The following is a 27,836-nucleotide window of genomic DNA, read 5'->3' on the forward strand; positions in this document are numbered from 1 at the left end:
TGTATGTCTCTACGACGGTGATTGGTTACCTGTCTTGTTGCGTCATCACTTCGGGTGATATCCATAAAATTGGGGAGGGGGGATTTTTAGAATTTTTGTTTGTTTGTTTATATAGAAAACTTAATGGTGACGATTTAATGGGCCTTATATAAAACACCACTTTCAATAAAAAATATACTACAGACTAATTTAGAAGGCAATTTGATGTTCATCCAGTCAGTTAAAAAAAGCTTTCCCGAACAACCTTTTTTGGACATGGTTCATTCCTTCTTCGTTCGAACCTGGAAGCGGGAGGACGTCGCTTTGCTTTAGTTGATATTAATGAATGGTAGAAAAGTGAAGTGGCTGAACAGCTATAAATGTGCTAAAATAAGTTAGCGGGATTTGTTTGTTTGTTTTTTTCAAATCACAGCAAGAAAATTGGTTGTCCCGCGACTAGTGTTTGCCGTTGAGCTAACTTGCTAGCGGGCGTTAGCACTTGTCATAACAGTCCCCCAAGATGGACACAACGACGTGTTTGAAGTCTCTGCTGCTGGCTATCCAGCAGTACAGAGACGGCAGGACGGCGCAGCAAGCAGCACAGCTTCAAAAACAGGTGGAGGTGAGCACCAGCGGTCAGACGTAGTCTTTGTCACTGCTCGTGTGAGACGTCATCTGTACTCTGTCACTGTGAGGAACAACAAACGCAGAACTCTGCAGCAAAACTCACCTTTATTTTGTCTTGGCACAAATGTTTGGTTCGTGTTTTTGTCAGAAACCCGCAGGCAGAGTTTGTGACCTGGAAACATGAATGTGATCAGGTTCTGATTTTGCTCCTGAACTCTTGGCCTTTCCCTGATATGCATCAACATAACAGAATTAAACAGATCATCTGGGTTGCTGACCAATCCAGAACCCTGCTGGCTGGCTGGCAAAGAAATAATCAGTCGAATTAGTATTCCATTCAGAAGTGCACGATTCAATCAAAGTTACGGTTTGACATAATTCAATTTAGTTTGCACCAGTTGTTGCACCTGCCCTCCTTTGCCCTCTTCGGAGTGAGCTGCTGGGGGGGTGGGGTGGATGCACTGACAGGAATAGGAAGAGGATCACCAAACTGGTGCGAGGATGTTACGGAAACTGGAATCCATCATGGACAATCCTCTTCACCTTCATCATCCTCAGCATGTGACCACTGAGCAGCTCCTTCAGTCAGAGACTAACAGATCACTGCAGGAAGAAACGCTTCTTCCTGTCAGCTCTTAGACTCTACAGCGCCTCATAGACGCTGAATCATAATTATTGTTGTCATTAATTCAAGTGTATTTGGAGTGTTGTTTATTATCTGCTGTTTTTAATAGAGCTACGCTCACAAGGAAATGTCCCCTTTTGTGGGATCCATTTTTTCAATTCTGTTTGTTGCGTGTTTGCAGGAAGTTTGGGGCTTGAAATGCGAGCAGCTGCTGACATCTGGCAGCGCTCTGACCAGCGAGTGTGTGAGCATGTTGGTGGAGCTGACTGCAAACCCGCACACTGAGCCCAGCCTGAAAAGCTCCATCATCTCTCTGTTGGCGCAGTTAGGTAGAGTTCAAAAGTTAAATCTTACCAAGCATGTTTGTACCATATTTAGCTAAAAGAACTTATTGCACTGGATACAATACATAATTACCCCCTGCTTTACTGAGTTAATTACCCATTTACAAAGAGCACAAGTGACATGCTACCTGTCAGGTCATTGCAGTTTATAACTCCACACCTCATACCTCCACTCTACTGGAAATGAAACACACACAGTGTACGTATGGCTTTGATGAATACAGCAGGAATTTCTGTCCAGGTTTCATTAGTTTGCTCCTCAAATATTTGATCATTTTTTAAAAATGAACCATAACCAGATCCAAAGAAACCACAGAAACGTGTTTGTGTTCATAAACCAGGAGAGGTTTGCAGCAAATGATTAGCATTAACACGTTTAAGTCAGATCAGTGAGACGCTCTTTGGATTTTTCATGAGTTTAGGAGGAGGAATTTCACAATCTAGATCTGATCTTTCGGACTCATCTGCTGCACGTTTTCCTCCACCCGCAGCCTCTGACAACTCCACCCGGGAGCTTCTTCACAGCAGCTACAACCTTACCAGCACCCTGGCTGCTGTCATCCACTGCTACAGCAGCACTCCAGGAGAGCCGCTGGTGCTGCAGGTGAGAGCAAACGGTAGTCATGGTGAGGGAGTGACCGATCTCAGAAGGAGCCCCCACTTTAGACAGAGCTTTCTGTCGGAACTGTGCTCTCCTGTTGTTTAGATGTTCCTGCTGATGCCTGATTAGGTCTCATCCGAAGCTGCTCCCACGTTAGCTGGCTGCTGAAACCCATTTCTCTCTAAAGAAAAAAAATATTGTGTTACAGTCAGGACCATAAATATTTGGACAGAGACACGTTCTGTCTAATTTAGTTTCTGTACATCACCACAGTGAATTTGAAATAAAACAACTCAGATGCCATTGAAGTGCAGACTTTTAGCTTTTATTTATGGGTTGAACAAAAGATTGCATAAAAATGTGAAAAAGTAAAGTGTTTTTTAAAACACAAGCCCTTCATTTTTTACCAGAACCATCAACCTGACTTTAAGCAATGACATAAAATTGTTTTCAATAACTTTAAATTATATATAAATTACATTTTCTATAGAGGCAGATATATATAGATATAGATATATAGATATAGATATAAATATATTTTTCTAATCAGTTTTTTTTAAATATTCTGATGTGGGTGCTTTTCCTGACCATTTTCTCTTATAATATTTTGCCAAAATTCTGATTTGGGTGATTATTATCTATGCTTCTGCTCCTGTTAACAGTGGATGTCACGTTGTGCTGGTGGTGTTTCAGTGTCTGCAGGTGCTGCAGAAACTGACCTACAACACTCGCGTCTTTCAGTCCAACAGCTGCATCCACCAGCTCCTGGAGTTCCTCATGACCAGCATGTAAGACCCACACATCTCTGATTACCAAACCTGGGTTGTGTCCCAGTTCCTTCATTCCTTTGCTAATTCCCTGGGCGGCCGTGGTGCAGTGGTAGGGCGACCTCTGATCACATGATTGCAGGTTCGATTCCCGCCTTGCTCGCCCATGTGCCGAAGTGTCCTTGTGCAAGACACTGTACCCCAGCTGGTGGAAGGTTGGCGCCAGTGTTGGGCAGCGGAGCCGCCACCAGTGTGTGAATGTGTGAATGGAACTGTGACTGTAAAGCACTTTGAGTTTTCTAAGAAGTTAGAAAAGCACTAAACAAGTAAACACCATTTAGCACTACATAGTGCACTGTGTCCTCCTGACATTTTTTATATGCACAAAAACTACAATTCCCAGAGCTACATTTCTCCACGTTTGGTATCATAGAAAAGCCCAAATGTCCTCTGCAGATACCAGAAGGAGTTAGATCAGTAGTATGCTGGGGTTGGGAGGTGTTCAGGTCCAGGAATATCCTCTGCAGAGGACAAATTTGCAATTCTGGTCGTCAGGAAAACACAGTGCGTTCACCATTTCGTAGTGCTGTCTAAATGTATTACTCTAAAATCCATTGCCCAAGAAATTTCCCAGATGTCTCTGCAAAAGAAACTGTATGCATTGAATCAATGTTCACTAAATTGGCAAATATAGACCACAATGCATTGTGTTGGAATGATTTTTCATGTGTAATTTATCTTCAATCATTTTTTTTATAAATTATTACATTTTTCATCTTCAGAGAACAGTAAATTCATAAATAGTCTTTGTAAAATATTCACAGTTATTAGGCGTTTACCTTGTGAAATTGTTGACGTCATATTTAGACTTTTAAAACAAAAAAGCAGTGAGCATGGGCTCTGAATTGCTGTTGCACTAGATAGTTCTGCACTAGGGCTGCACGATATGAGGAAAACTTGCGATATGCGATACTAGAGATTAATATTGCGATAACGATATAATTTGCGGTATATAAAAAAATAGAAAAATGCCAAAAACATCATTCCCATTCCATTGCAACAGTTTAAAATTATACTCCAAATGACCCTCATCGACATATGTGACAAACATCTAATATGATAGGCCTCCATCTGATTGGTAAACAATGGGAAAGCGTCCATCTGATTGGTCTAAGCATAAAGGGATTTCTTTGATTCGTTAAAAGCGTTAAGCTGCCATAAGATTGTTTTAACGCATTTTGGGTTTACGATTTATTGCGACATTCGCAGTCTTTTGCGATATGCCTATTGCAGAGCTGGATATTGCGATAACGATAAATTTGTTGTATATTGTGCAGGCCTATTCTGCACTGTATCGTTTTTTAGTAGTTAAGGAGGGAGTTCGGACATAGCCATGGAGGTCTGTCAGCCATTCTCGTTTGTCCACAGCCAGTCGCACAGTGATGACATCATCCTGCCGTGCCTTGGCCTCATGGCCAACCTTTGTCGGGACAACCCTTCGGTTCAGACTCACATCAAGTCTCTGGTGAGCTGCTGGATCACTTCTTGGCCAGAAATCACACAACACCGAAAGCCTTACTAGCAGCAGTGTTTGGGTTTTACCCTCTTATTTAATGCTTAAAATGTTGATGCAAAAAAGATGATAGAAACAACTATTTACTGTTGGAAAGCCCACTGAACCATGGATCATGAGTTTGACTGAACACTGATGTTCAGTCTGATGCTCTGTGTTTGTGACTCAACCTTTGTGCAGGATAACGTGAAGCCGTTCTACCGAACATTGATCAACTTCCTGGCTCACAACAGCCTGACGGTGGTGGTTTTCACGCTGTCCATTCTGGCCAGCCTCACTCTGAATGAGAAGGTGGGAGAGAAGGTAGGTCTGCGCTGACAAAGCATCTTCTCTCTGTTCTGCAGGCTTCATGAAGGACCTCTTTTATGGTTCTATTCAGCTCCTTCTTTGTTTTCAGAGAACAGACCCAACACTGACCTTTCATTTCTTGAGCAAAGAAGAAAATCCTAAAACCTTTTTTTAGGACCTTGGGAGGCTGATGCTTTGCATTACTTCAGGTTACTGGAATCTGACTCAGACTTTTGCTCATCTGATCATCCTTTAGCCGGTTCTTGTCTTTCAGTTGACTGATTATTTCAGTAAAGACCCTCCTATGAGTGTTTCCTCAGCAGACAGATGTTAACATCGTTTTTGTGCATCTAAAGTTTTATGATAAATGATGCTTTACCTTAGATGCACCTTCACCTTTTCCTTTTTTTTTCTTTGCATATTGACAATTGGAAAAATTGTTTGGGTTTGTTTTGTTACCAGCTTTTCGATGCCAAAAACATCCACCAGACATTCCAGCTCGTGTTCAACATAATCGTAAATGGCGACGGGACTTTAACCAGGAAGTACGCAGTTGACCTGTTGGTCGACCTGCTGAGGAACCCCAAAATAGCAGAGCATCTGACCAGGTACCTTCATGAACAACATGGTGTGTTGCCGTTTGCTCAGAGTTGTCTCACAAAGATGGTTTTACCTTCTTAGATATCAGCACTTCTCGGCGTGTGTGACTCAAGTTTTAGGCCTTCTGCATTCCAAAGATGCTGACTCTGCGACAAAGGTGAGATGATCATTTACTAAACACACAGTTGATGCTAGAGGTAACTAAGTCATGAGCAGATGAGACTGTGAAACCTGCCGCTGTAAAGCAGAAGAAAAAGCATTTTTATGTGAATTTAGTGTTCAGTATTTTACAAACACAAATAGTTTTTTATGTCACTGCTCGGCTGCTTTAGTTATTCCATCCATCCATCCATCCATCCATCCATCCAACCGTCTTTTTAACCCGCTGTATCCCTTTCGGGGTCAGGGGTCCTGCCAGAGCCTAACAGTCATACACACTCACAGTCACAGCCAGGGACACTGGAGAGTTATCAGTTAACCTCTGAAGCATGTGTTTGGACGGTGGGAGGAAGCCGGAGTGCCTGGAGAAAACCCACGCATACACGGAGTGACCATGCAAACTCCACGCAGAAGGGCCCCGGCTGGGATTTGAACCAAGGCCTTCTCACTGTCAACCCAGAGTGCTAACCACTACGTTATTTATGCATTATAAGTTAGGGTTAATGGCAGACGAAAGGCGCATTTTCAGAGATTAACGCACGCCATGGAAGCCTGAACCGTCCGACGCAAAGCGGAGTTAATGCTGATGATGCTCACTTCGAAGGCCATTATCCCACTTATACCATGGTCACTTACAAAAATAAATAAATATCCAACTCGTTTTCAGTACTTGATTCTTGTTATTTTTACAGTTTGGATCACTGTTTTCACAAAAAGTGGACTATTTGGTGGTGCGACACGTGACCGCTTTTTTTTTGTCCAGAGGATGGAGTTTGTTTTAAAGAAGCCAGCGCAGTGATATAGAACATTTAGGCGTGGTATATCACTGTGGTATATCACTTTTTAATCCACACCCAGCAGCCAATCAGAATCGAGAATTCACCCTGACCATGCTATAACTACTTATAACTAGAGCAGCTGCTGCACATCAGTCTGTGAAGGATTATGACAGCTTCAAAACTCATTTTCCTCATGTTACTGTTTGTATAAGTTCAGCCTAAAGGTCAAAGGAACTGTGAGGACTCAGAGCTGCTCACGCTACAGCAGACAGTTTGGATGGAAGCTTTTAAAGCAATGGAATCATTGGTTCCTGTAAACCAGCAATGTCCTTTCTTCCCAGAACAATGAAATGGAAAGCAAAGCTGGGTTCTGAAAGGTTCTCCAGGAAATCCTCTGAACTGTCTGTGTTGTGCAGGTGCTGGAGCTTGTCCTGGCCATGTGCTGCGTCTCCGGCCTGCGCTCGCAGCTGTGCGACGTGGTCTTCAGGCCGGCTGCACCCAAACTCAGAGCTGTGGGCCGAAAGCAGGGTGGGGGCCTGGAGTGTGGTCTGGCTTTGGTGCAGTGGCTGACCTCGCCTGTGGAGGGCGCCGAGTCCTGCTCACTGCAGGTCCTGAGCCTGCTGAACAAGCTACTGGAGGTAGGACATGAAGACAACCCATTAGAGTGGGTCAGTGCTTTAAAATGCAGCTTTAAAAGTCATTTTTCTGTAAAAGGTGCATTTTATCATCCTGCTGCGTCAATTCAATGCTGGTGGTGCTGCTGCATCCAAACGCCTTAAAACACGTAGAAAAAGAAGGTTTTGTGCGTTTCTAGGAGGAACATTGTTCAGCGGAAGGTTTGTTTTAAACCTTAGTTCTGCTGTATTTCAGACTCAGACTTTACATGAGCCCCGCCGTCTGGGGCTTTAGTGAGCTGATTTAAAGTCACTATGGAAACCAAAGAAACTAAAGCTTCAAAGGGGAAAGCCAGAGTTTTCTTGTTGGGTTTACAACCAGCACTTTTTGTTTCTGTACATTCACATGCACACATTTAATTTTTTCTTTGAATTTTCCCAGCCTCCTAAAGCCCAATTCTGTTGCAGTAAACATTAAAATGTTAACATCTGAAGAATAAAGTTGTTGTTTCACAAATACAGTTGGAGCCAGTTATCTGATCGCACTGTGTAACACATCCATGGCGAGTGACTCATGACCACTGTCTCGCTGCTTCAGTAAAACTCTGTCACAACGCCCTCATCTTCGTCAGACCTGCGTCATGAATGTTCTCCCCATTGCCCGTGTGGTGCAGGTTCTCGTCACGACTCTCTCTCCTCTCAGGAGTCGCTGGCAGCAGAGAGCGTGTCTGAATGTGCGCTGAGTTTTGTGGAAATGCTCCTTCCGGTCCTGCTGGGTCTCCTGAAGAGTTTGGATCCAGCACAAGGAGACGCGGTCCTCAGGAAGCATTGCCAGCGTGTCACACATGTCACCAACCTGCTGCTGAATATCCTCCACAAACATCTGATGGTCTCTGTAGAGCAGGAGTCTGCAACCTTAAACGCTAAAAGAGCCTTTTGGAACAGCTTCTTCCAGGTCAAAACCCAGTGAGAACCGCTGAGTCCCACTGCACCATTTAGAAAATACATTTGTTTATTATAAATACAGCTGTTTATTTATGAATGTAGCTTTTAATTATTTACAATGATTAAACTACAAAAGTGTTTTATTTTTCTAGGTGGAACAATTTGATCTCCAGAAATACATGCTCCTTTCAAAATAAAACACACCCTGTGTTATGTTTCTCCTGCTGCAGCAGATTTACCTGTTTTGAAAATGCAAGAACATTAAAATAAATAAATAAAATTAATTAATTAATTAATTAATTAATTAATTAATTGATTAATTAAAAAAATTAAATAAATAAATAAAAAAATCTGACAGCATTCGTGTAAAATCCAATTTTTGTTTTAAATGTATACATGTAAATCTTTTGATCTACTTTCCCAGTGATCTTTGAATTATGATTATAACGTTTTGAGCCAAGATCGAAAATCTGTGTCATTTTCTAGGACATAGTTTCTGCAGAGCGACATTAGTTAATCAGAAATTTGTATCTGAGTTGTGGGCGGAACCATTGGCGTGGAAAGCCTGCCCTAATTTCCCAACATCCTTTGTTTACACTCTCTCCCACTAGCTCACAGCCCCTCACACCCCACACCTAACATAACTGGTGTAGCAAAAGTGGCGATCAATATCGTAGCTCTCCAGCCGTCCAGTTTAGATCCAGACGTTCATGGATCTGTTTGTCTGACAGTGGATGATCAGAATGGAGCACAGCAGGAAGACTTTGACCCGCTCAGCGTATTTTCTACGTAAAAAGTAGACGACCTTTTTTAACGTTATTTATTTCTTCCTGATTCACAACAATTTGAATAATGAAATACAATTCTAGGATCAATTTTCTTTATACAAGATGTCCATCAAATACCACAAGATCATGTTAAAAGCGCCCTTTTAATTGGATTGCATCTTTAAAGAGCTTTGTGTCTGAACAGCAACCACTAACTATTCTGCAGCAGAAGATCAGAACAGGGCTTTAAGCATTTTCTAATAATAAACCAATTTGACAGTAGAATAAACCTTTTACTGCTCAGTGATCTGACTTAACAACCTAAAAAGAAATGATAAAACTTAACAAAATAATCCAAGCTGCAAATGAATTATTTGTTGTAATCATTTGCATTAAAGAGCCACCTTTGGCTGCGGGGGCGTCAGGTTGCAGACTCCTGGTGTGGTGTGGTGTGGTGTGTGCAGCTCTTCCCCTCTGAAGCCTTAACTCTGTCACCTCTGTGCTTGGAGGAGTCCAGCAGGTCTGTGGTATCAGCTCAGGTCAGTGCTCAGCTCTGCCTCACACAGGTAGAGACTCTCCTCTCCTGTTGTCATAGTAACGGCTCAGTCACCCTGCATCCCCCCCAGTGTGAGGATGACCTTAGGTGAGAGTGTCTGTCTGTTGTTGTATGATTTAAGCTGCAAACATTTCCAATATGCACGTCCGGTTAAAGGGCGGTGGTAATGCAGATGTCACTGGTGCGGTTTTCTTACAGTCAGGTCTGCGCAGAGGCTTTGCTGAAGACTTTAGAGTTAATGAGCAAACTGAGGCAGCAGGTGAAGGACATGGAGACCGGCTTCTACAGGATGTTACAGGTGCTCCTCATCATCATGCATCTTCATCTGCTGCTTTGAAGTTTGGCTCTAACTTGTTTCCCTTTGCAGGATCAGAGGATTGTGACTCCCCTCTCTCTGGCCCTGACGTCCCACCACAGAGAGCATGTGCAGACTGCTCTCGCTCTGCTGCTTGAAGCCACGCCCCTTCCAGACTTCCCCTCAATGATGTGAGTCATAGGCCAGAAAAAGTAAATATTGTTTTCTAATAATGCCTATAAACAATTTTTAATAATTTACCCCTTTTTTTGTTCTCCAGATTAGGAGAAAGCATTGCTGCCCACAATGCATATCGCCACAGGGAGGCTGAGCTGTCAATCAAGAGGCTTGCCGTGCAGGAAGTCCCGCCTCCCAGGGTGAACAGCAGCATGGACACTTCCAGCTCCTCCAAGACTATCAGCAGTCTGGCGGAGAAGATCCAGAGTGGGCTGGAGGTACAACCTGCGCCAGCGTCTTACTATGACAGTGAATGCATGGAAACACATGACTGCAACCCCCCCAGCATCCCACAGACCTGTGCCGCCAATCACTGACTTACCTTTCACTGGTTAGACTTGCTCCTTCAGTTTTGCGTGTTCACTGGGTTTTAATGAGCTTTCAAGTATCAGAGTGAAGCACAAATATCAGTGCAGTGCTGATCCTTTTGAAACAAAGAAGTCTGATTAGTAAGAAGTGAGGCTGCTAAGAAACACATTCAGCATTTCAGTTAGTTTACAAATGATCCATTTATTCTGTCTAAAAACAGCTTCTTTTGGTTTGAAGAAAGTTTTGATTTTAATGAACTGATGAGTCTTCTTTCTTCATATTAGTTAGCAGCTGTCCTCTGTTAGCAGTTGTTATTGTGCCGCTGCAGGCTCAGTGGGCCCTCTCTCCTGTTGTGCAGAGGTGGGCGACGAGCCAGGAGGTTTTTCTATTCTGTAGATGGTTTGACATTTTGAACCCTGTGCTGTTGGCCTCGTGTGGCCTGTCTGCGCTGCTGAACCCTCTGTGTTTCTGCCGGCAGCTGCAGGAGCAAATGAAGGACTCGCACGTGTCGGACATCATTGAGGTCTACGAGCAGAAGCTGGCTGCGTTTGCGGTGAGGTTTCCCGAGGCTTGTTTCCCGTTTGCTCGCCGTTTGAGCTCACTGTCTTATCTCAGAGCTGCACTTCAGCAGATGAAGCTTTTGTAGCAGATGTGTCTGTGTTTCCCGTCAGTCTAAGGAGGGCCGTCTGCAGGACTTGTTGGAGGCCAAAGCGTTGGCGCTCTCTCAGGCCGACCGTCTCATCGCTCAGTACCGCCTCCAGCGAGCTCAAGCAGAGGCAGAGGTACTGCAGACGACCTGTCAGAATTCAAACCTTTGTGAAAGATCCAAACTCTGAAAGCAACATGGTTGGACAGATTCCATGAAGATCTTAGTATTTATCAAACTGAATGAACACATAAAGATTTACAATCTTAAGGATTTGAAACTATTGATCAGTAGATCTTTCTACAAACCAAGGTATTAGGCCACAATGGAAGGCTACTTTTATAGAAGAAGAGCGTTTGTTCTAATGGTAAAAATTAGATTTTTATACAGCATCCTGGTGCTGTGGATTAGAGTCCCACATGGGTCAATGTAAGGACCGGAAGTATTCATCCTATATGTCAATGATATGATACCACATTTAAAATGTGGCATTTAGGCACATAACTGATCACTTAAAGAATATATAAATAGCTTTATTAGTAGCTCGCCTCGTGATAAGTCAATTGTTGTAAAAGCTAAACATGAATGTTTGATGTTGACCTTTCTGCATATCCTAGATTTTTACGCTGGATGCCCTTCCTGACATAACCCTGTATTTTATCTGGCCTGGGGACCGCTGTAGGTACTATAACCGTTCGGCCTGGAGCTTCCGTTCGGCGTCCTGGGGCTAATGCTGACGTCACATTATGTGATTGGCTGTACGTTGTTCCGATGACGTGTCAGATAGTGATTGGTCTGGACAAATACTACCATAGAGGAAAATGTTATAAAGTCTGTTGTAAACAAACGTGCCTTTATTATTGTTATAATTATTATAAAATTAATGTTCGCTTATAGTTTTTTTAAATTGTGCGTCCAGTGCTTCATTATTGGCAGAACGGACCCAAAAGCACAACATTTAGCCGTGCTAACAACATTTTCAGCCACGGCTGAACTTAAGCTGGAATAACAAGCGGATTGAGGCAAAATCTATTTATAAAAATTACAAAGAATATTGTCAGACGCAATTTATGAGGGAAAATAACTTTAGGTTACAAAAGGGAACGTGAAATGAAAATTTGCAGATGTCGATGCTACGTAGTTTGTCCAAGTGGGGTTACCGTAGTGTGACGTTACCTTCAGTCAAAAGGACCCCGAACGGAAGTTCCAGGCCGAACGGTTGTGGTACCTACACCGGCACAGGGGGACCCAGACTTGTGGCCCCTTGTGGCTACATAGTTGGCTACAGTGTTGAGGGTCTAAGGACCTGCACTGGATGAAGCTCATCATCCCCCCTGGGAAACTAACCCTGATTTTCTATGTGCCAATCTTCCAGCTGCCTTAAACCTAAACCGCAATACATAACCGTGTTAATTAATAAAAGGGATAACATTGAGCCAACTATTGACAAAATAAAAACTGATGCAGTGTTTTAAAATAATAGATCTTTGTGAAATCTTATTCAGACAAAAGACAGACTTTGCCGTCCAAGATGCTGTCGATTCAGAACAGTAATTAGAAAAAGGCTACAGATGTCAGAGCTCAATGCGGATGGTTGCTGAGGTTTTCCACCTGCAGGCTCGGAAGCTGGCGAGTCTGTTGAAGGACGCCGAGCGCCGGCGGGAGGATCTGCAGGGCAAGCTGAGCTGCCAGGCTCTGGAGGTGGAGCGATCCAAAGCCGACATGGGAGAGCTGCTGCAGCACAACAGCCGACTGCAGAGGGACTCTGAGGAACACCAGGCTCTGAAAGGAGCCTACAACTCCCTGCTCAACAGGTCAGAGGCAATTCTGAGGAGCATTTACATCAACCCTGCAGGCTTATTTCTGCTTATGAAATAGCTTTTGGTTGTGACTGTGTGGGACAGCTGGACCCCTTCTTTAAGTAGAAATTCTCAACTTTGTTTACCTTGATGCAGCTTTGCTAGTTTCTTTGGCCAGTTCCTTAATCCGGTGGCGTTTATGGCAGGTCTTGTGTTACTTCATGGCCTTTATATTCTCAGAACCAAGCATTAAATGGCTCATTGGTTAAAGGCTTTAGTAATAGTGTGTTGGAGTAAAGACCCCCTGGTTTTTATCTTTCTGGAACATTTCCTCTGCAGGTTTAATGAAACAGAGCAGCTGCTGAAGGAGCTGCAGACCGCTCACATTCTTCTCACCAAGCAGAGCGACTCTCTGAAGAAGACCCACGATGCTCTTCAGCTGCAGCACCACAGGTGATTGTGTCTGAGTCCTGCCCCCTCATCTCTAGATGAAGGTTTCTCCACCCAGTTTTTACACAAAACACGCAATCCATCTGTGAACAAAACTGCTGATTTATGCGACCAAATGCTAAATAACAGCATCAGCAAAAGGAGGTTAGGCACCAAAGTCCCAACGCTGAATCACTTACTGGAACAAAACACTTCCCACCAACAATGTTACCTCACATAATGGGGAGGAAAATGAATATAATGACAAATACTGGCCTGGATTACTAAAGCTTAGCAAAACAGATCCAACTACAAGGAGCTGCATTTCCAGAAGAAAATGCAGGCTTGAATGCTGAACTGCTGAATGAGAATGAAAGTTAGAGTTATAATTGGCAAAAGAATTTTAAATCAATAAATGATCAAAGTTGACCATAAATAAAGTGAAAACAGCACAACAACAAAAAAGGTATGTTTGTGAAAAATGCCAGAGCCGGGTATCGAACCAGCGAGCTTCAGCACCAAGGATTCCCCGTGGATTTCAATGTAAGCAGAAATCCTGGAATATCTTGAAAAGGTCAAGGATTTGAAGGTCCAAAAGTCACAGCTGGAAAAAGCTGGAAGAGCTGAACATTTGAATAGTTGAATAGATAAAATAGCTGAAAAATTGTAGAAGGAGTTAAGCGGCAAAAAATGGCAGAAGATACTATAATTAAGAAAGAAAAATAGGAAAACAATTGGTTGAATGCTTTATAGCATTGTCAGTTCATCAACCATGAGACACTAGCAAAGAGAGCTGGGCAGAGCAGACCATGATTCAGCAAACAACCCCGTGGTTCTGATCCTGTCGGGGGTGAAGACCACCAAGCTCTGAACCGCCACAGCTGAGCCCCCCTCAGAGAGGTGACACAAGACGGTGATTTTAGGGAAGACTCTTCACAAAGATCCACAAAGCGCAGTGAGGTCCCACTCTGCCACAAAGACAGTCCACAGCTGCAGGCCTTACAGCCTGACGTCTCTGCTGACGCTTCTGTTGCTTCTACAGGACGGCGTCTGCTCTTCAGGAGAGAGAGGAGGAGATCAAAGCACTCCATTTAGAGATCCAGAGGAAAAACAGCGACATTGCAGGTCAGTGTGGAAGCTCTAGATCACTCATGGCTGAATTTGAGAGCTTTAGAGGGTGTATTGGGAATGCGCTGTCTTTGCTTCTGTCCTCTGGCAGGTCTGCGTGTCAGCCTGCAGGCCGAGGAGGAGAAGGTTCAAGAAAAGGAGACAGAGAGGAGAAACCTGGAGGAGACTTTGGACATTTTGAGGAAAGAGCTGAACAAAACGGAACAGGCCAGGAAAGACGCCAGCATTAAGGTACGAGGCCATCTCATCACCCTTAGACATGTGCACTCTCTGTCCTTTCAATTTAACACAGGAAATGTTTAAGATTAATATTCTTTATTCAAATTATGTGATTGAACACTGTTAGCACAGAAAACAATGTTTTTGGTGTCTCAAAGCTTTCCGTGTGCTATTCTGTCTGAGAAACTTCACATGGAAGCAGCGGCCTGAACATGTTCTGCTTTGCAGGCTTCCTCTCTAGAGCTGCAGAAGAGTCAACTGGAGTCAAAACTGAAGCTCAGAGAAGAGGAACTGAACAAACACTCTGCCATGATCGCCATGATTCACAGCCTGAGCAGCGGCAAGATGAAGAGCGACGTTAACCTGTCACTCTGAGGGGCAGCAGATGATTGGCTGAGAAAATCCTAATTGAAACACCGTCTTCCATGAACTTCAGAGGCCTTTGAGAAGACTTTCACAACTGAGGAAGCTTTTTAGATTTAATAAAACGCTTAAAGAATTACTTTTACCCAAAATTGATATTTTATTGACATTTTAAAATCACTTTTTATTTGACAAATAAACAGTGGAAACGTCATTGTGGTCAAACTTCAGATCCAAGTGATTTGCTTTGGGTTGAGTTGATCTTTACAAGCTGGAGCCTCATGTTGTTCATATCTGACTGGAAAAGCATTTTCAGAACAGGGGGGCAGCTCCCTCTGCTGGTACAATGTTGTTGGTGCAATTTCTAAAGAAAACCCAGACTGACAACAGTTCAAGCTTAAACACAGGGGTGGAATCTTTAGCTTTTTAAAAAGCTGGGCTACTGGGCTGCATGCAGACGGCCCTAGGTTTTCTTCCGCAGTCCAAAAATGTGTTTCATAGCTTACATTAAAATGCTCCCTGGAGCTGACTCAGGTCTGGTTGTTTGTCTCTGTGTGGCCCTTGATGGACTGGTGCACTATTCAGGATTTACTGACAGGAGCTGGGTCAGATCCAGCTCACCCATGATCTCAAACAGAACTAAGCGGGTTTAGAAGGTAAAAGTCTTCACCACGGACATTTCTATTCTCTTCACAAAGTGCATCACCATCTGACGATCCTGAACTCCAAACTTCTCCATCACTTCATCTCTGTTCCCTTCACCCACATGTCTGTTAGAGTTTGATCCAATCGTCACTCTCTCCTCTGGAGAGCCTGGATCTCCTCATCCATCTCCCTCCAGAATTTCTCCTTCTCCTCTGCAGCTCCTATTCTACCTGGGGGTCATAACCCCTGACAACATTCAACATCACACCTTCATCTTCCAGCTTCAGACTCATCCTCCTATCTGACTCTCTCTTCACCTCCAGAACCTCCTGATCAAACTCCTCCTTCAGGATCTCCTCCTCTGCTCCTCTTTCCATCCACATCATGATAAAACAGCTTGGAGCTGCTTCCAATCTACCAGTCTGGATCTCTTTCCATCTGAAAACACAGCAGATCCATCTTTCTGCTTTCTAAAATGTTGACCAACTCTCTAGTTTTCCTGTCAAAGTTCCTACTTATCTCAGTTCTTCACTCCTGTCTTTCCTTTGTCTCTGTGGACAAACTCATCTTCCTTCTCTTCTTTCAACAACAGTCGTCCATCTTCCACCAGGACCATGTAGATCATCAGTACCAGTGTTTGTCATTGTTCATCTGGATGATGACCATTCTGGAAGGAAAGTTCTCTTCATAATTTTAGGATTGATTGAACTTTGTTTTTTTTTGTCAAATGTCTCTCCTGACAAAACTCTGCATTTATACGGACTTGGGACAGGCACGCAGTAGTGTTGGATTTTGCCCCCTTGAAGTTGAATTATTCAAACTACTGTCTGCAGCAGCCTTGGTTTCAGTTCAAAGACTTGAGCAAACCTGGTGATGTGGACAAATATCTCTAAGATTTACCTATAACTTCCAGATTCTGCATGCAGGAAGTGAATCCATTCTAACTCCAGTGGGGAGCTCTGTGTGATGCTCCTCACAATCGCTCTGTAATGGACAATTGGTTTCTTACGTCTCATTCCTTTTTCATAAATGGCCAATAGAATTGCTCTTTGCTGTTTCCCTAATGTTTCATTTTGCCCTGCTGGTGGGTTAGTATTGTGGGGATCTGCCCTCATGAGCTCTTTCTGTCTTTGAGTTTTCCTGTGCAACACACCAAAGTTTGCTCCATTGTTTAAAACTCTTTTCAAGTTTTTGTGTCAAGGCTCTGTGTTCTTCCTCTATGGGATTTCTCTGCTGCTCACTCACGATTGGTGGTCAATGACTGAAAAAAGCTCAGCGTGTTGCCAGTTTGAACATAGCACTGAAGGAGCTCATACACCATCCTGCTGGGATGGTGGTAGGATATCCCAGTGGAAACAACTGCTTATTTTTACAGTGAACGGTGAACACTTACTTACATTGGTGTCTGTATATAGGGCACCGTAAAAGGACATCATCATCCACATTTAGTTTATTTGGTTAAGACTCTAAGTCAAGGATGAAATTGACCGTTTGCCCTAACCCAGGAGTATTTTTGATGTCAAAACTACTCTGGCTTCATGAATTCTATAGTTTAGTTAGGTCTCACCATCCCAGACCCCTGCACCTTTGATGTGCAAGATGCGATGGAAACATCAGGAAGAAGGAACATGAGAAACTGGAGAAATACCAGGGACTCAGAGAAGAACTGGAGAAAGCCTGGAAAGTGAAGGTGACAGTGGTGCCTGTGGTAATTGGAGCACTCGGCGCAGTAACCCCCAAGCTGGAGGAGTGGCTACAACAGATCCCTGGAAAGACCTAAGACCTCTCAGTCCAGATAAACGCAGTGCTAGGAACAGCTAAGATACTGCAGGACCATCAAGCTCCCAGGCCTCTGGTAGAGGACCCGAGCTTGGAGGAGAAACCACCCGAGAAGGTTGGAAAGAGAATCCAGAAAAACATCTCTCTTTTCACCGTCACAGCAACACATTTGGCTGTAGAAAGGCCATCAACAGCTGGGAAGTCTTTCACACTTCTTGACCTACATGTCTTTTTCAGAGACATGATTCAAAGTGACTTTATACTGGGAGACTCTTTGGAAAGAAGTCTCTTGCTTCTGACAAATGGTGATGGTTGTCACTCTTTTAACTCAATATCATGTAACACCCAAAATATATGATTACGGTTAAGCAAAAAATTACTTTATTCTCCTAAACAGTTCACTCAGGAAACTTTTACTCTTCCAAGAGTGACCAGGCCTTTGTAGATGACCCAGTGGAGGTTAATCATTTTTTTCCTGAGTGATGTGACAGTCCAGCATCTCTACTTCTCTCTAAAGTCTGTCATGGAGCTACCCCTCCATCTCCAGATGGGGCCACAAGGTTTCTAAAGCCAACCCAGGGTGAAGGTGGAGTAAAGCAATCATGGTGATTTTTAAAAAGTGAAATTTAATGATGATGATAATAATAATAATAATAATAATAATAAATTCAACTTCTGAATGTGTGGTGACTGAGATTAGCTAAATGAGTTGCAGGAAAAGCAAAACAAATGTTTGGGAACTGCAATCTCTACTTTTCATAACAAAAAAAATATTTATACGTTTGTGCACATGAACAATCAAATAAATAAAATCTGATTATTACCGGTCCTTATGATCTGACTTGTTTTTTTTCACTTCATTTAAATTTTAATTCTTTTCCTGCTTTTATTTTGCTTGAAGTGGCCTATTTCCGGTTCCCGCTCCAACTGCGGCTAACTTGTTGGGTTTTAGTCTCGCGCGCAGAGTTAGCGGCTCAGCATCCAGCTCCCGTCTGCGCCTGTGACTCCACCGAACCTGCGTCTGCGCGCCGCCTGTCTGCTTTGACGGTGACAGCCTCGCGGGTTTCTGTCGTCGCGCGGGGTGTTTGTGTGAAGAACGTGAGGAGTTTAGCCGCCCGGAGCGCGGAGGTGGTTTGGAGGATGAACCCCCAGTGTGCCCGCTGTGGAAAGATCGTCTACCCGACGGAGAAAGTCAGCTGTCTGGATAAGGTGGGCGCGCTTCATGTGATGACAAAATGTGAACACGCAGCAAGAGACCTGCTGGAATAGGAATAATAATAATAATAATATGAATGATATGAATAATAATGGAATAAGTTAATCAAGTGTGAAAGTTTACAAGAAAGAGAAGTTTTATCGCAAATCTAATATTAAAATTAATAACTTCAAAGAAAAAGGGGATTGTAGTTCGATTTAAGGAAAAACTTTTTATTAGAAAATAAAAATATTCATCTATATATAAATGATTAGTAGTTATAAAATGTTGCCTTTAGTTATAGAGGGTGAACCATTCCATGCAAAATATGAAAAAACGTCATTTCTGGCTCCACAATTGAATGAACACCCAACTTTCAGTTGTTTCTGAACTCCTTCAACACCATCATTGGGTGTTCGTTTGTTTCTGCTCCATGCAAACATTTCTTGCATAACTGGAATGAATAATGAATTGATCTGTGGCAGTCTCCTGCATTCACTGTCTGTCCATGAAGGCATCAGATGACACACAGCAGCATGGATGGAGGTGCTGCTCACAACATGAGCTCATTTGTCTTTTTACTAAAAACAAACTGGAAGGGAAACAAACCATGTGGTCTTACTTTTGATGAAAATCAGAAAAAAAGTTTAATGTTGGAGTTGTGTTTCTAAATTTAAATGTGAATTTTGATACTTTTTAAATATATATATTGGTTAAAAAGATGGGGCTATTAATACATCAAAATACTGATTTAGAAAATCTAACACTGGCTGGGAATCCGATATAAAGCGGATGAGGACTGTGTTCATCGCTGTAACCTTAAAAAGCGTTTGAAAACAGACTTTTTTTGCATACAGATAAGCAGAAAAGCAAACGTTACATAAGCCTGGACAGAGCTGTGTGGTTGGAGAAAGTAGCCTTCAGAGAAGACCCACTCCAATGGAAATAATGTTTTTGGTGTTTTTAGCATGTTCTTGTGGCATTTTTCTGATGATGGAGGATATTTATAATGAACATTAATCTTTAGGTCACGTTTCTTTATTCAAATCACTGTGAATCAGGAACAGACGGAAACATGCAGTTGGAGCAAGCTTGTTACAGAAGTACCGGTACTTTTTTTCATTTCCTCGTCTGAGCTGGAATCTGGATCTAATCCTTATGGCGGGATAGCGGTAATGTTAGCTCGGGGTCGTAAAGGGGCTGTAAGCTAGTGGGAGGGAGTGTAGACAGATGAGCTTACTCCGCACCAGCGGTCCCGCCCAAAACTCAGAGGAGAATTTCTAATAAAATTCCTGCCGCTCTGCAGAAACTATGTCCTAGAAAACAAAAACGTTTTGATTTTGTCTAAAAATGGCAGAATCATAATTAAAAGGAGCTCTTAAAACATATCAAAAGATGATTGGGGTGGAACTTTGAATGCTCCACTTTCCTCTCAAAAATCTTTTTGTGTGCTGATGAAAGTGAAGCTGGACAATGAGCTGAAGCTCTGATGTTTTGAAGCTCTGACGTTTTGAAGCTCTGACGTTCGGAAGTGTTGAAGCTCTAAAGCTCTGACGTTCTGAAGCTCTGACGCGTTAAAGCTCTGGGACTCTGAAGCTCTAAAACCCCAGCGCTCTGAAGCTCTGAAGTTGTGAAACTCCAAAGCTCTGACGTGCTAAAGCTCTGAAGCCCTGGTGCTCTGATGTTCTGAAGCATTGAAGCTCTGACGCTCTGAAGCTCAGACGTTCTGAAGGTCTGATGTTCAGAAACTCAGAAGTTTTGAACTTCTGATGCTCTAAAGCTTTGAAGCTCTAAAGCTCTGAAGCTTTGATGTTCTGAAGCTCTAATGTTCTGAAGCTCTAACGTTCTGAAGCTCAGAATCTCTGACGTTCTAAAGCTCTAACGTTCTGAAGCTCAGAATCTCTGACGTTCTGAAGCTTTGACGTTCTAAAGCTCTGACGTTCTGAAGCTCTGACGTTCTAAAGCTCTGACGTTCTAAAGCTCTGACGTTCTGAAGCTCTGACGTTCGGAAGTGTTGAAGCTCTAAAGCTCTGACGTTCGGAAGCTCTGACGCGTTAAAGCTCTGGGACTCTGAAGCTCTAAAACCCCAGCGCTCTGAAGCCCTGAAGTTGTGAAACTCCAAAGCTCTTACGTGCTAAAGCTCTGAAGCCCTGGTGCTCTGATGTTCTGAAGCATTGAAGCTCTGACGCTCTGAAGCTCAGACGTTCTGAAGGTCTGATGTTCAGAAACTCAGAAGTTTTGAACTTCTGATGCTCTAAAGCTTTGAAGCTCTAAAGCTCTGAAGCTTTGATGTTCTGAAGCTCTAATGTTCTGAAGCTCTAACGTTCTGAAGCTCAGAATCTCTGACGTTCTAAAGCTCTAACGTTCTGAAGCTCAGAATCTCTGACGTTCTGAAGCTTTGACGTTCTAAAGCTCTGACGTTCTGAAGCTCTGACGTTCTAAAGCTCTGACGTTCTAAAGCTCTGACGTTCTGAAGCTCTGACGTTCGGAAACTCTGAAGTTTTGAAGCTCTGACGTTCGGAAGTGTTGAAGCTCTAAAGCTCTGACGTTCTGAAGCTCTGACGCGTTAAAGCTCTGGGACTCTGAAGCTCTAAAACCCCAGCGCTCTGTAGCTCTGAAGTTGTGAAACTCCAAAGCTCTGACGTGCTAAAGCTCTGAAGCCCTGGTGCTCTGATGTTCTGAAGCATTGAAGCTCTGACGCTCTGAAGCTCAGACGTTCTGAAGGTCTGATGTTCAGAAACTCAGAAGTTTTGAACTTCTGATGCTCTAAAGCTTTGAAGCTCTGAAGCTTTGAGGCTTTGATGTTCTGAAGCTCTAATGTTCTGAAGCTCAGAATCTCTGACGTTCTAAAGCTCTAACGTTCTGAAGCTCAGAATCTCTGACGTTCTGAAGCTTTGACGTTCTAAAGCTCTGACGTTCTGAAGCTCTGACGTTCTAAAGCTCTGACGTTCTAAAGCTCTAACGTTCTGAAGCTCAGAATCTCTGACGTTCTGAAGCTTTGACGTTCTAAAGCTCTGACGTTCTAAAGCTCTAACGTTCTGAAGCTTTGACGTTCTAAAGCTCTGACGTTCTGAAGCTCTGACGTTCTAAAGCTCTGACGTTCTGAATCTCTGACGTTCTAAAGCTCTGACGTTCTAAAGCTCTGACGTTCTGAATCTCTGACGTTCTAAAGCTCTGACGTTCTAAAGCTCTGACGTTCTGAAGCTCTGACGTTCTAAAGCTCTGACGTTCTGAAGCTTTGACGTTCTGAAACGCTGACCCTTTGAAGCTCTGATGTTCTGAAGCTCAGAAGCTTTGATGCTCTAAAACTCTGAAGCTCTGAAGCTTTGAAGCTCTGACGTTCTGAAGGTCTGATGTTCAGAAACTCAGAAGTTTTGAACTTCTGATGCTCTAAAGCTTTGAAGCTCTAAAGCTCTGAAGCTTTGATGTTCTGAAGCTCTAATGTTCTGAAGCTCTAACGTTCTGAAGCTCAGAATCTCTGACGTTCTAAAGCTCTAACGTTCTGAAGCTCAGAATCTCTGACGTTCTGAAGCTTTGACGTTCTAAAGCTCTGACGTTCTGAAGCTCTGACGTTCTAAAGCTCTGACGTTCTAAAGCTCTGACGTTCTGAAGCTCTGACGTTCGGAAGTGTTGAAGCTCTAAAGCTCTGACGTTCGGAAGCTCTGACGCGTTAAAGCTCTGGGACTCTGAAGCTCTAAAACCCCAGCGCTCTGAAGCCCTGAAGTTGTGAAACTCCAAAGCTCTTACGTGCTAAAGCTCTGAAGCCCTGGTGCTCTGATGTTCTGAAGCATTGAAGCTCTGACGCTCTGAAGCTCAGACGTTCTGAAGGTCTGATGTTCAGAAACTCAGAAGTTTTGAACTTCTGATGCTCTAAAGCTTTGAAGCTCTAAAGCTCTGAAGCTTTGATGTTCTGAAGCTCTAATGTTCTGAAGCTCTAACGTTCTGAAGCTCAGAATCTCTGACGTTCTAAAGCTCTAACGTTCTGAAGCTCAGAATCTCTGACGTTCTGAAGCTTTGACGTTCTAAAGCTCTGACGTTCTGAAGCTCTGACGTTCTAAAGCTCTGACGTTCTAAAGCTCTGACGTTCTGAAGCTCTGACGTTCGGAAACTCTGAAGTTTTGAAGCTCTGACGTTCGGAAGTGTTGAAGCTCTAAAGCTCTGACGTTCTGAAGCTCTGACGCGTTAAAGCTCTGGGACTCTGAAGCTCTAAAACCCCAGCACTCTGAAGCCCTGAAGTTGTGAAACTCCAAAGCTCTGACGTGCTAAAGCTCTGAAGCCCTGGTGCTCTGATGTTCTGAAGCATTGAAGCTCTGACGCTCTGAAGCTCAGACGTTCTGAAGGTCTGATGTTCAGAAACTCAGAAGTTTTGAACTTCTGATGCTCTAAAGCTTTGAAGCTCTAAAGCTCTGAAGCTTTGATGTTCTGAAGCTCTAATGTTCTGAAGCTCTAACGTTCTGAAGCTCAGAATCTCTGACGTTCTAAAGCTCTAACGTTCTGAAGCTCAGAATCTCTGACGTTCTGAAGCTTTGACGTTCTAAAGCTCTGACGTTCTGAAGCTCTGACGTTCTAAAGCTCTGACGTTCTAAAGCTCTGACGTTCTGAAGCTCTGACGTTCGGAAACTCTGAAGTTTTGAAGCTCTGACGTTCGGAAGTGTTGAAGCTCTAAAGCTCTGACGTTCTGAAGCTCTGACGCGTTAAAGCTCTGGGACTCTGAAGCTCTAAAACCCCAGCGCTCTGAAGCCCTGAAGTTGTGAAACTCCAAAGCTCTGACGTGCTAAAGCTCTGAAGCCCTGGTGCTCTGATGTTCTGAAGCATTGAAGCTCTGACGCTCTGAAGCTCAGACGTTCTGAAGGTCTGATGTTCAGAAACTCAGAAGTTTTGAACTTCTGATGCTCTAAAGCTTTGAAGCTCTGAAGCTCTGAAGCTTTGAGGCTTTGATGTTCTGAAGCTCTAATGTTCTGAAGCTCTAACGTTCTGAAGCTCATAATCTCTGACGTTCTAAAGCTCTAACGTTCTGAAGCTCAGAATCTCTGACGTTCTGAAGCTTTGACGTTCTAAAGCTCTGACGTTCTGAAGCTCTGACGTTCTAAAGCTCTGACGTTCTAAAGCTCTAACGTTCTGAAGCTCAGAATCTCTGACGTTCTGAAGCTTTGACGTTCTAAAGCTCTGACGTTCTAAAGCTCTAACGTTCTGAAGCTTTGACGTTCTAAAGCTCTGACGTTCTGAAGCTCTGACGTTCTAAAGCTCTGACGTTCTGAATCTCTGACGTTCTAAAGCTCTGACGTTCTAAAGCTCTGACGTTCTGAATCTCTGACGTTCTAAAGCTCTGACGTTCTAAAGCTCTGACGTTCTGAAGCTCTGACGTTCTAAAGCTCTGACGTTCTAAAGCTCTGACGTTCTGAAGCTCTGACGTTCTAAAGCTCTGACGTTCTAAAGCTCTGACGTTCTGAAGCTCTGACGTTCGGAAACTCTGAAGTTTTGAAGCTCTGACGTTCGGAAGTGTTGAAGCTCTAAAGCTCTGACGTTCTGAAGCTCTGACGCGTTAAAGCTCTGGGACTCTGAAGCTCTAAAACCCCAGCACTCTGAAGCCCTGAAGTTGTGAAACTCCAAAGCTCTGACGTGCTAAAGCTCTGAAGCCCTGGTGCTCTGATGTTCTGAAGCATTGAAGCTCTGACGCTCTGAAGCTCAGACGTTCTGAAGGTCTGATGTTCAGAAACTCAGAAGTTTTGAACTTCTGATGCTCTAAAGCTTTGAAGCTCTAAAGCTCTGAAGCTTTGATGTTCTGAAGCTCTAATGTTCTGAAGCTCTAACGTTCTGAAGCTCAGAATCTCTGACGTTCTAAAGCTCTAACGTTCTGAAGCTCAGAATCTCTGACGTTCTGAAGCTTTGACGTTCTAAAGCTCTGACGTTCTAAAGCTCTGACGTTCTAAAGCTCTGACGTTCTGAAGCTCTGACGTTCGGAAACTCTGAAGTTTTGAAGCTCTGACGTTCGGAAGTGTTGAAGCTCTAAAGCTCTGACGTTCTGAAGCTCTGACGCGTTAAAGCTCTGGGACTCTGAAGCTCTAAAACCCCAGCGCTCTGAAGCCCTGAAGTTGTGAAACTCCAAAGCTCTGACGTGCTAAAGCTCTGAAGCCCTGGTGCTCTGATGTTCTGAAGCATTGAAGCTCTGACGCTCTGAAGCTCAGACGTTCTGAAGGTCTGATGTTCAGAAACTCAGAAGTTTTGAACTTCTGATGCTCTAAAGCTTTGAAGCTCTGAAGCTCTGAAGCTTTGAGGCTTTGATGTTCTGAAGCTCTAATGTTCTGAAGCTCTAACGTTCTGAAGCTCAGAATCTCTGACGTTCTAAAGCTCTAACGTTCTGAAGCTCAGAATCTCTGACGTTCTGAAGCTTTGACGTTCTAAAGCTCTGACGTTCTGAAGCTCTGACGTTCTAAAGCTCTGACGTTCTAAAGCTCTAACGTTCTGAAGCTCAGAATCTCTGACGTTCTGAAGCTTTGACGTTCTAAAGCTCTGACGTTCTAAAGCTCTAATGTTCTGAAGCTTTGACGTTCTAAAGCTCTGACGTTCTGAAGCTCTGACGTTCTAAAGCTCTGACGTTCTGAATCTCTGACGTTCTAAAGCTCTGACGTTCTAAAGCTCTGACGTTCTGAATCTCTGACGTTCTAAAGCTCTGACGTTCTAAAGCTCTGACGTTCTGAAGCTCTGACGTTCTAAAGCTCTGACGTTCTGAAGCTTTGACGTTCTGAAACGCTGACCCTTTGAAGCTCTGATGTTCTGAAGCTCAGAAGCTTTGATGCTCTAAAACTCTGAAGCTCTGAAGCTTTGAAGCTCTGACGTTCTGAAGGTCTGATGTTCAGAAACTCAGAAGTTTTGAACTTCTGGTGCTCTAAAGCTTTGAAGCTCTAAAGCTCTGAAGCTTTGATGTTCTGAAGCTCTAATGTTCTGAAGCTCTAACGTTCTGAAGCTCAGAATCTCTGACGTTCTAAAGCTCTAACGTTCTGAAGCTCAGAATCTCTGACGTTCTGAAGCTTTGACGTTCTAAAGCTCTGACGTTCTGAAGCTCTGACGTTCTAAAGCTCTGACGTTCTAAAGCTCTGACGTTCTGAAGCTCTGACGTTCGGAAGTGTTGAAGCTCTAAAGCTCTGACGTTCGGAAGCTCTGACGCGTTAAAGCTCTGGGACTCTGAAGCTCTAAAACCCCAGCGCTCTGAAGCCCTGAAGTTGTGAAACTCCAAAGCTCTTACGTGCTAAAGCTCTGAAGCCCTGGTGCTCTGATGTTCTGAAGCATTGAAGCTCTGACGCTCTGAAGCTCAGACGTTCTGAAGGTCTGATGTTCAGAAACTCAGAAGTTTTGAACTTCTGATGCTCTAAAGCTTTGAAGCTCTAAAGCTCTGAAGCTTTGATGTTCTGAAGCTCTAATGTTCTGAAGCTCTAACGTTCTGAAGCTCAGAATCTCTGACGTTCTAAAGCTCTAACGTTCTGAAGCTCAGAATCTCTGACGTTCTGAAGCTTTGACGTTCTGAAGCTCTGACGTTCTAAAGCTCTGACGTTCTGAAGCTCAGAATCTCTGACGTTCTGAAGCTCTGACGTTCTAAAGCTCTGACGTTCTGAAGCTCTGACGTTCTAAAGCTCTGACGTTCTGAAGCTTTGACGTTCTGAAACGCTGACCCTTTGAAGCTCTGATGTTCTGAAGCTCAGAAGCTTTGATGCTCTAAAACTCTGAAGCTCTGAAGCTTTGAAGCTCTGACGTTCTGAAGGTCTGATGTTCAGAAACTCAGAAGTTTTGAACTTCTGATGCTCTAAAGCTTTGAAGCTCTAAAGCTCTGAAGCTTTGATGTTCTGAAGCTCTAATGTTCTGAAGCTCTAACGTTCTGAAGCTCAGAATCTCTGACGTTCTAAAGCTCTAACGTTCTGAAGCTCAGAATCTCTGACGTTCTGAAGCTTTGACGTTCTAAAGCTCTGACGTTCTGAAGCTCTGACGTTCTAAAGCTCTGACGTTCTAAAGCTCTGACGTTCTGAAGCTCTGACGTTCGGAAGTGTTGAAGCTCTAAAGCTCTGACGTTCGGAAGCTCTGACGCGTTAAAGCTCTGGGACTCTGAAGCTCTAAAACCCCAGCGCTCTGAAGCCCTTAAGTTGTGAAACTCCAAAGCTCTTACGTGCTAAAGCTCTGAAGCCCTGGTGCTCTGATGTTCTGAAGCATTGAAGCTCTGACGCTCTGAAGCTCAGACGTTCTGAAGGTCTGATGTTCAGAAACTCAGAAGTTTTGAACTTCTGATGCTCTAAAGCTTTGAAGCTCTAAAGCTCTGAAGCTTTGATGTTCTGAAGCTCTAATGTTCTGAAGCTCTAACGTTCTGAAGCTCAGAATCTCTGACGTTCTAAAGCTCTAACGTTCTGAAGCTCAGAATCTCTGACGTTCTGAAGCTTTGACGTTCTGAAGCTCTGACGTTCTAAAGCTCTGACGTTCTGAAGCTCAGAATCTCTGACGTTCTGAAGCTCTGATGTTCTGCAGCAGGCTCATTCTATTTCCTTGTCTACTATAAGTCAGACATTCAGTGATTAGATTCAGAGCAGCATCAATTTAAACCTAAGTGGGGGGGCTCCTGGAGCAGTTTACTCCACCCACCACATCAAGAATTAAAAAACAAGAAGGGGGTCGGAGACGGTGAAGAGGGTTTTTGAATCCACCCGCCTGCCAATCAAAGAAGAAACCTGGGTCTATTATTGCACATTCTTGAGGTCTAATGGACCCCCCCCCCCCCCCCAAACACACATATGTCATAGATAGAAATGACTTTACAAATGTTTATTTTGGATTGAAATCAAAGTTTGCGTCCCTCTAAAACCTGCTTTTAGTGCTCTTTTGAGGAACTGCGACTTTTGATGTTTGGGTTTGAGTGTTTGTGTTTCTCTGTGTGTGTGTGTGTGTGTGTCATTTGGACTTACATGGTTGTGTTCTAACATGTTTTCCATAATCAGGCGTACAAACATCTCAAGCATGCTAGACACACTGCAGGATTGGGATTATCCTGATGTAAAACAGATGGGGGATAATCTGAGCTGGAGGTTGAAAGAGTAAACAGAGCTGACACCTTCCATCCCAGCAAGTGTCTGTGTGCCTGAACCTCTTTATGTATCGTAAAGCTTTCTTTTCTTATTCAAAATGTAATTTACTTTACTGATTCACAAAACTGTGTCCTTTGAATGTTACTGCAGTCATGTGACAGCACCAGTGCAGTAAATACAACAGTGGAGGACTGACAGCTCATAGTCATTGTTTTAGGACCCAAAAACTGACCGTCTGACCAGAGATCCTTTACTTTTGGAGGACCATCATCTCTGTTTTTTACAGCTGTTTGGTCTGAGAATTAGTCATGTTTTATTTAGGACTAAAATTATGAAGAATAACATTTAAGAAAAATGTCTGCTTCTTACTTTGAACTAAATTAGCAGATTTTGAAACAAAAAAGTGAACACAAATGGAGAAAAAAATGTCAACAGGGTTTATGAGACTTCACATCCACAGCACCTTCTGTGCTGGTTTACCATTTTAAGTCCGTTATTAATTTTGA

The 27,836-nt window shown here is 43.4% G+C and overlaps 2 protein-coding genes across 2 annotated transcripts in view; both read left to right on the forward strand.

Annotated features, from left to right (window-relative positions):
- Positions 1-33: 33 nt before the first annotated feature.
- Positions 34-15,183, forward strand: cip2a (cellular inhibitor of PP2A). The gene is made up of 21 exons (XM_011488622.4): positions 34-601; positions 1,413-1,560; positions 2,067-2,179; positions 2,870-2,964; positions 4,372-4,468; positions 4,697-4,819; positions 5,267-5,412; positions 5,486-5,561; positions 6,759-6,980; positions 7,660-7,822; positions 9,164-9,311; positions 9,423-9,522; positions 9,592-9,710; positions 9,800-9,974; positions 10,544-10,618; positions 10,737-10,847; positions 12,329-12,525; positions 12,850-12,963; positions 13,982-14,064; positions 14,159-14,298; positions 14,515-15,183. The coding sequence occupies exons 1-21, from the start codon at positions 500-502 to the stop codon at positions 14,659-14,661; spliced, it is 2,694 nt and encodes an 897-aa protein (XP_011486924.1). The 5' UTR covers positions 34-499; the 3' UTR covers positions 14,662-15,183.
- A 2,803-nt stretch (positions 15,184-17,986) lies between these two features.
- LOC144988463 (LIM zinc-binding domain-containing Nebulette-like) overlaps positions 17,987-27,836 on the forward strand; it is a 46,263-nt gene continuing 36,413 nt past the window's right edge. Inside the window, exon 1 of the mRNA XM_078938888.1 lies at positions 17,987-18,282. Within this exon, the coding sequence (XP_078795014.1) occupies positions 18,214-18,282 (69 nt within the window). The 5' untranslated portion in view covers positions 17,987-18,213. The remainder of the gene's footprint in view (positions 18,283-27,836) is intronic.

Source organism: Oryzias latipes, chromosome 20 (assembly GCF_053564925.1).
Source record: "Oryzias latipes strain Hd-rR chromosome 20, Olatipes_Hd-rR_3.1".
Classification (NCBI taxonomy): Eukaryota; Metazoa; Chordata; class Actinopteri; order Beloniformes; family Adrianichthyidae; genus Oryzias; species Oryzias latipes.

What these genes read in the sequence shown, in the direction of transcription:
- cip2a (XM_011488622.4), top strand. Translation starts at nt 500, where the DNA reads ATGGACACAACGACGTGTTTGAAGTCTCTGCTGCTGGCTATCCAGCAG. An exon ending in GAGAGCCGCTGGTGCTGCAG is followed by an intron (nt 2,180 to 2,869) that starts GTGAGAGCAAAC and finishes GTGGTGTTTCAG; the next exon opens with TGTCTGCAGGTGCTGCAGAA. An exon ending in AGACTCACATCAAGTCTCTG is followed by an intron (nt 4,469 to 4,696) that starts GTGAGCTGCTGG and finishes ACCTTTGTGCAG; the next exon opens with GATAACGTGAAGCCGTTCTA.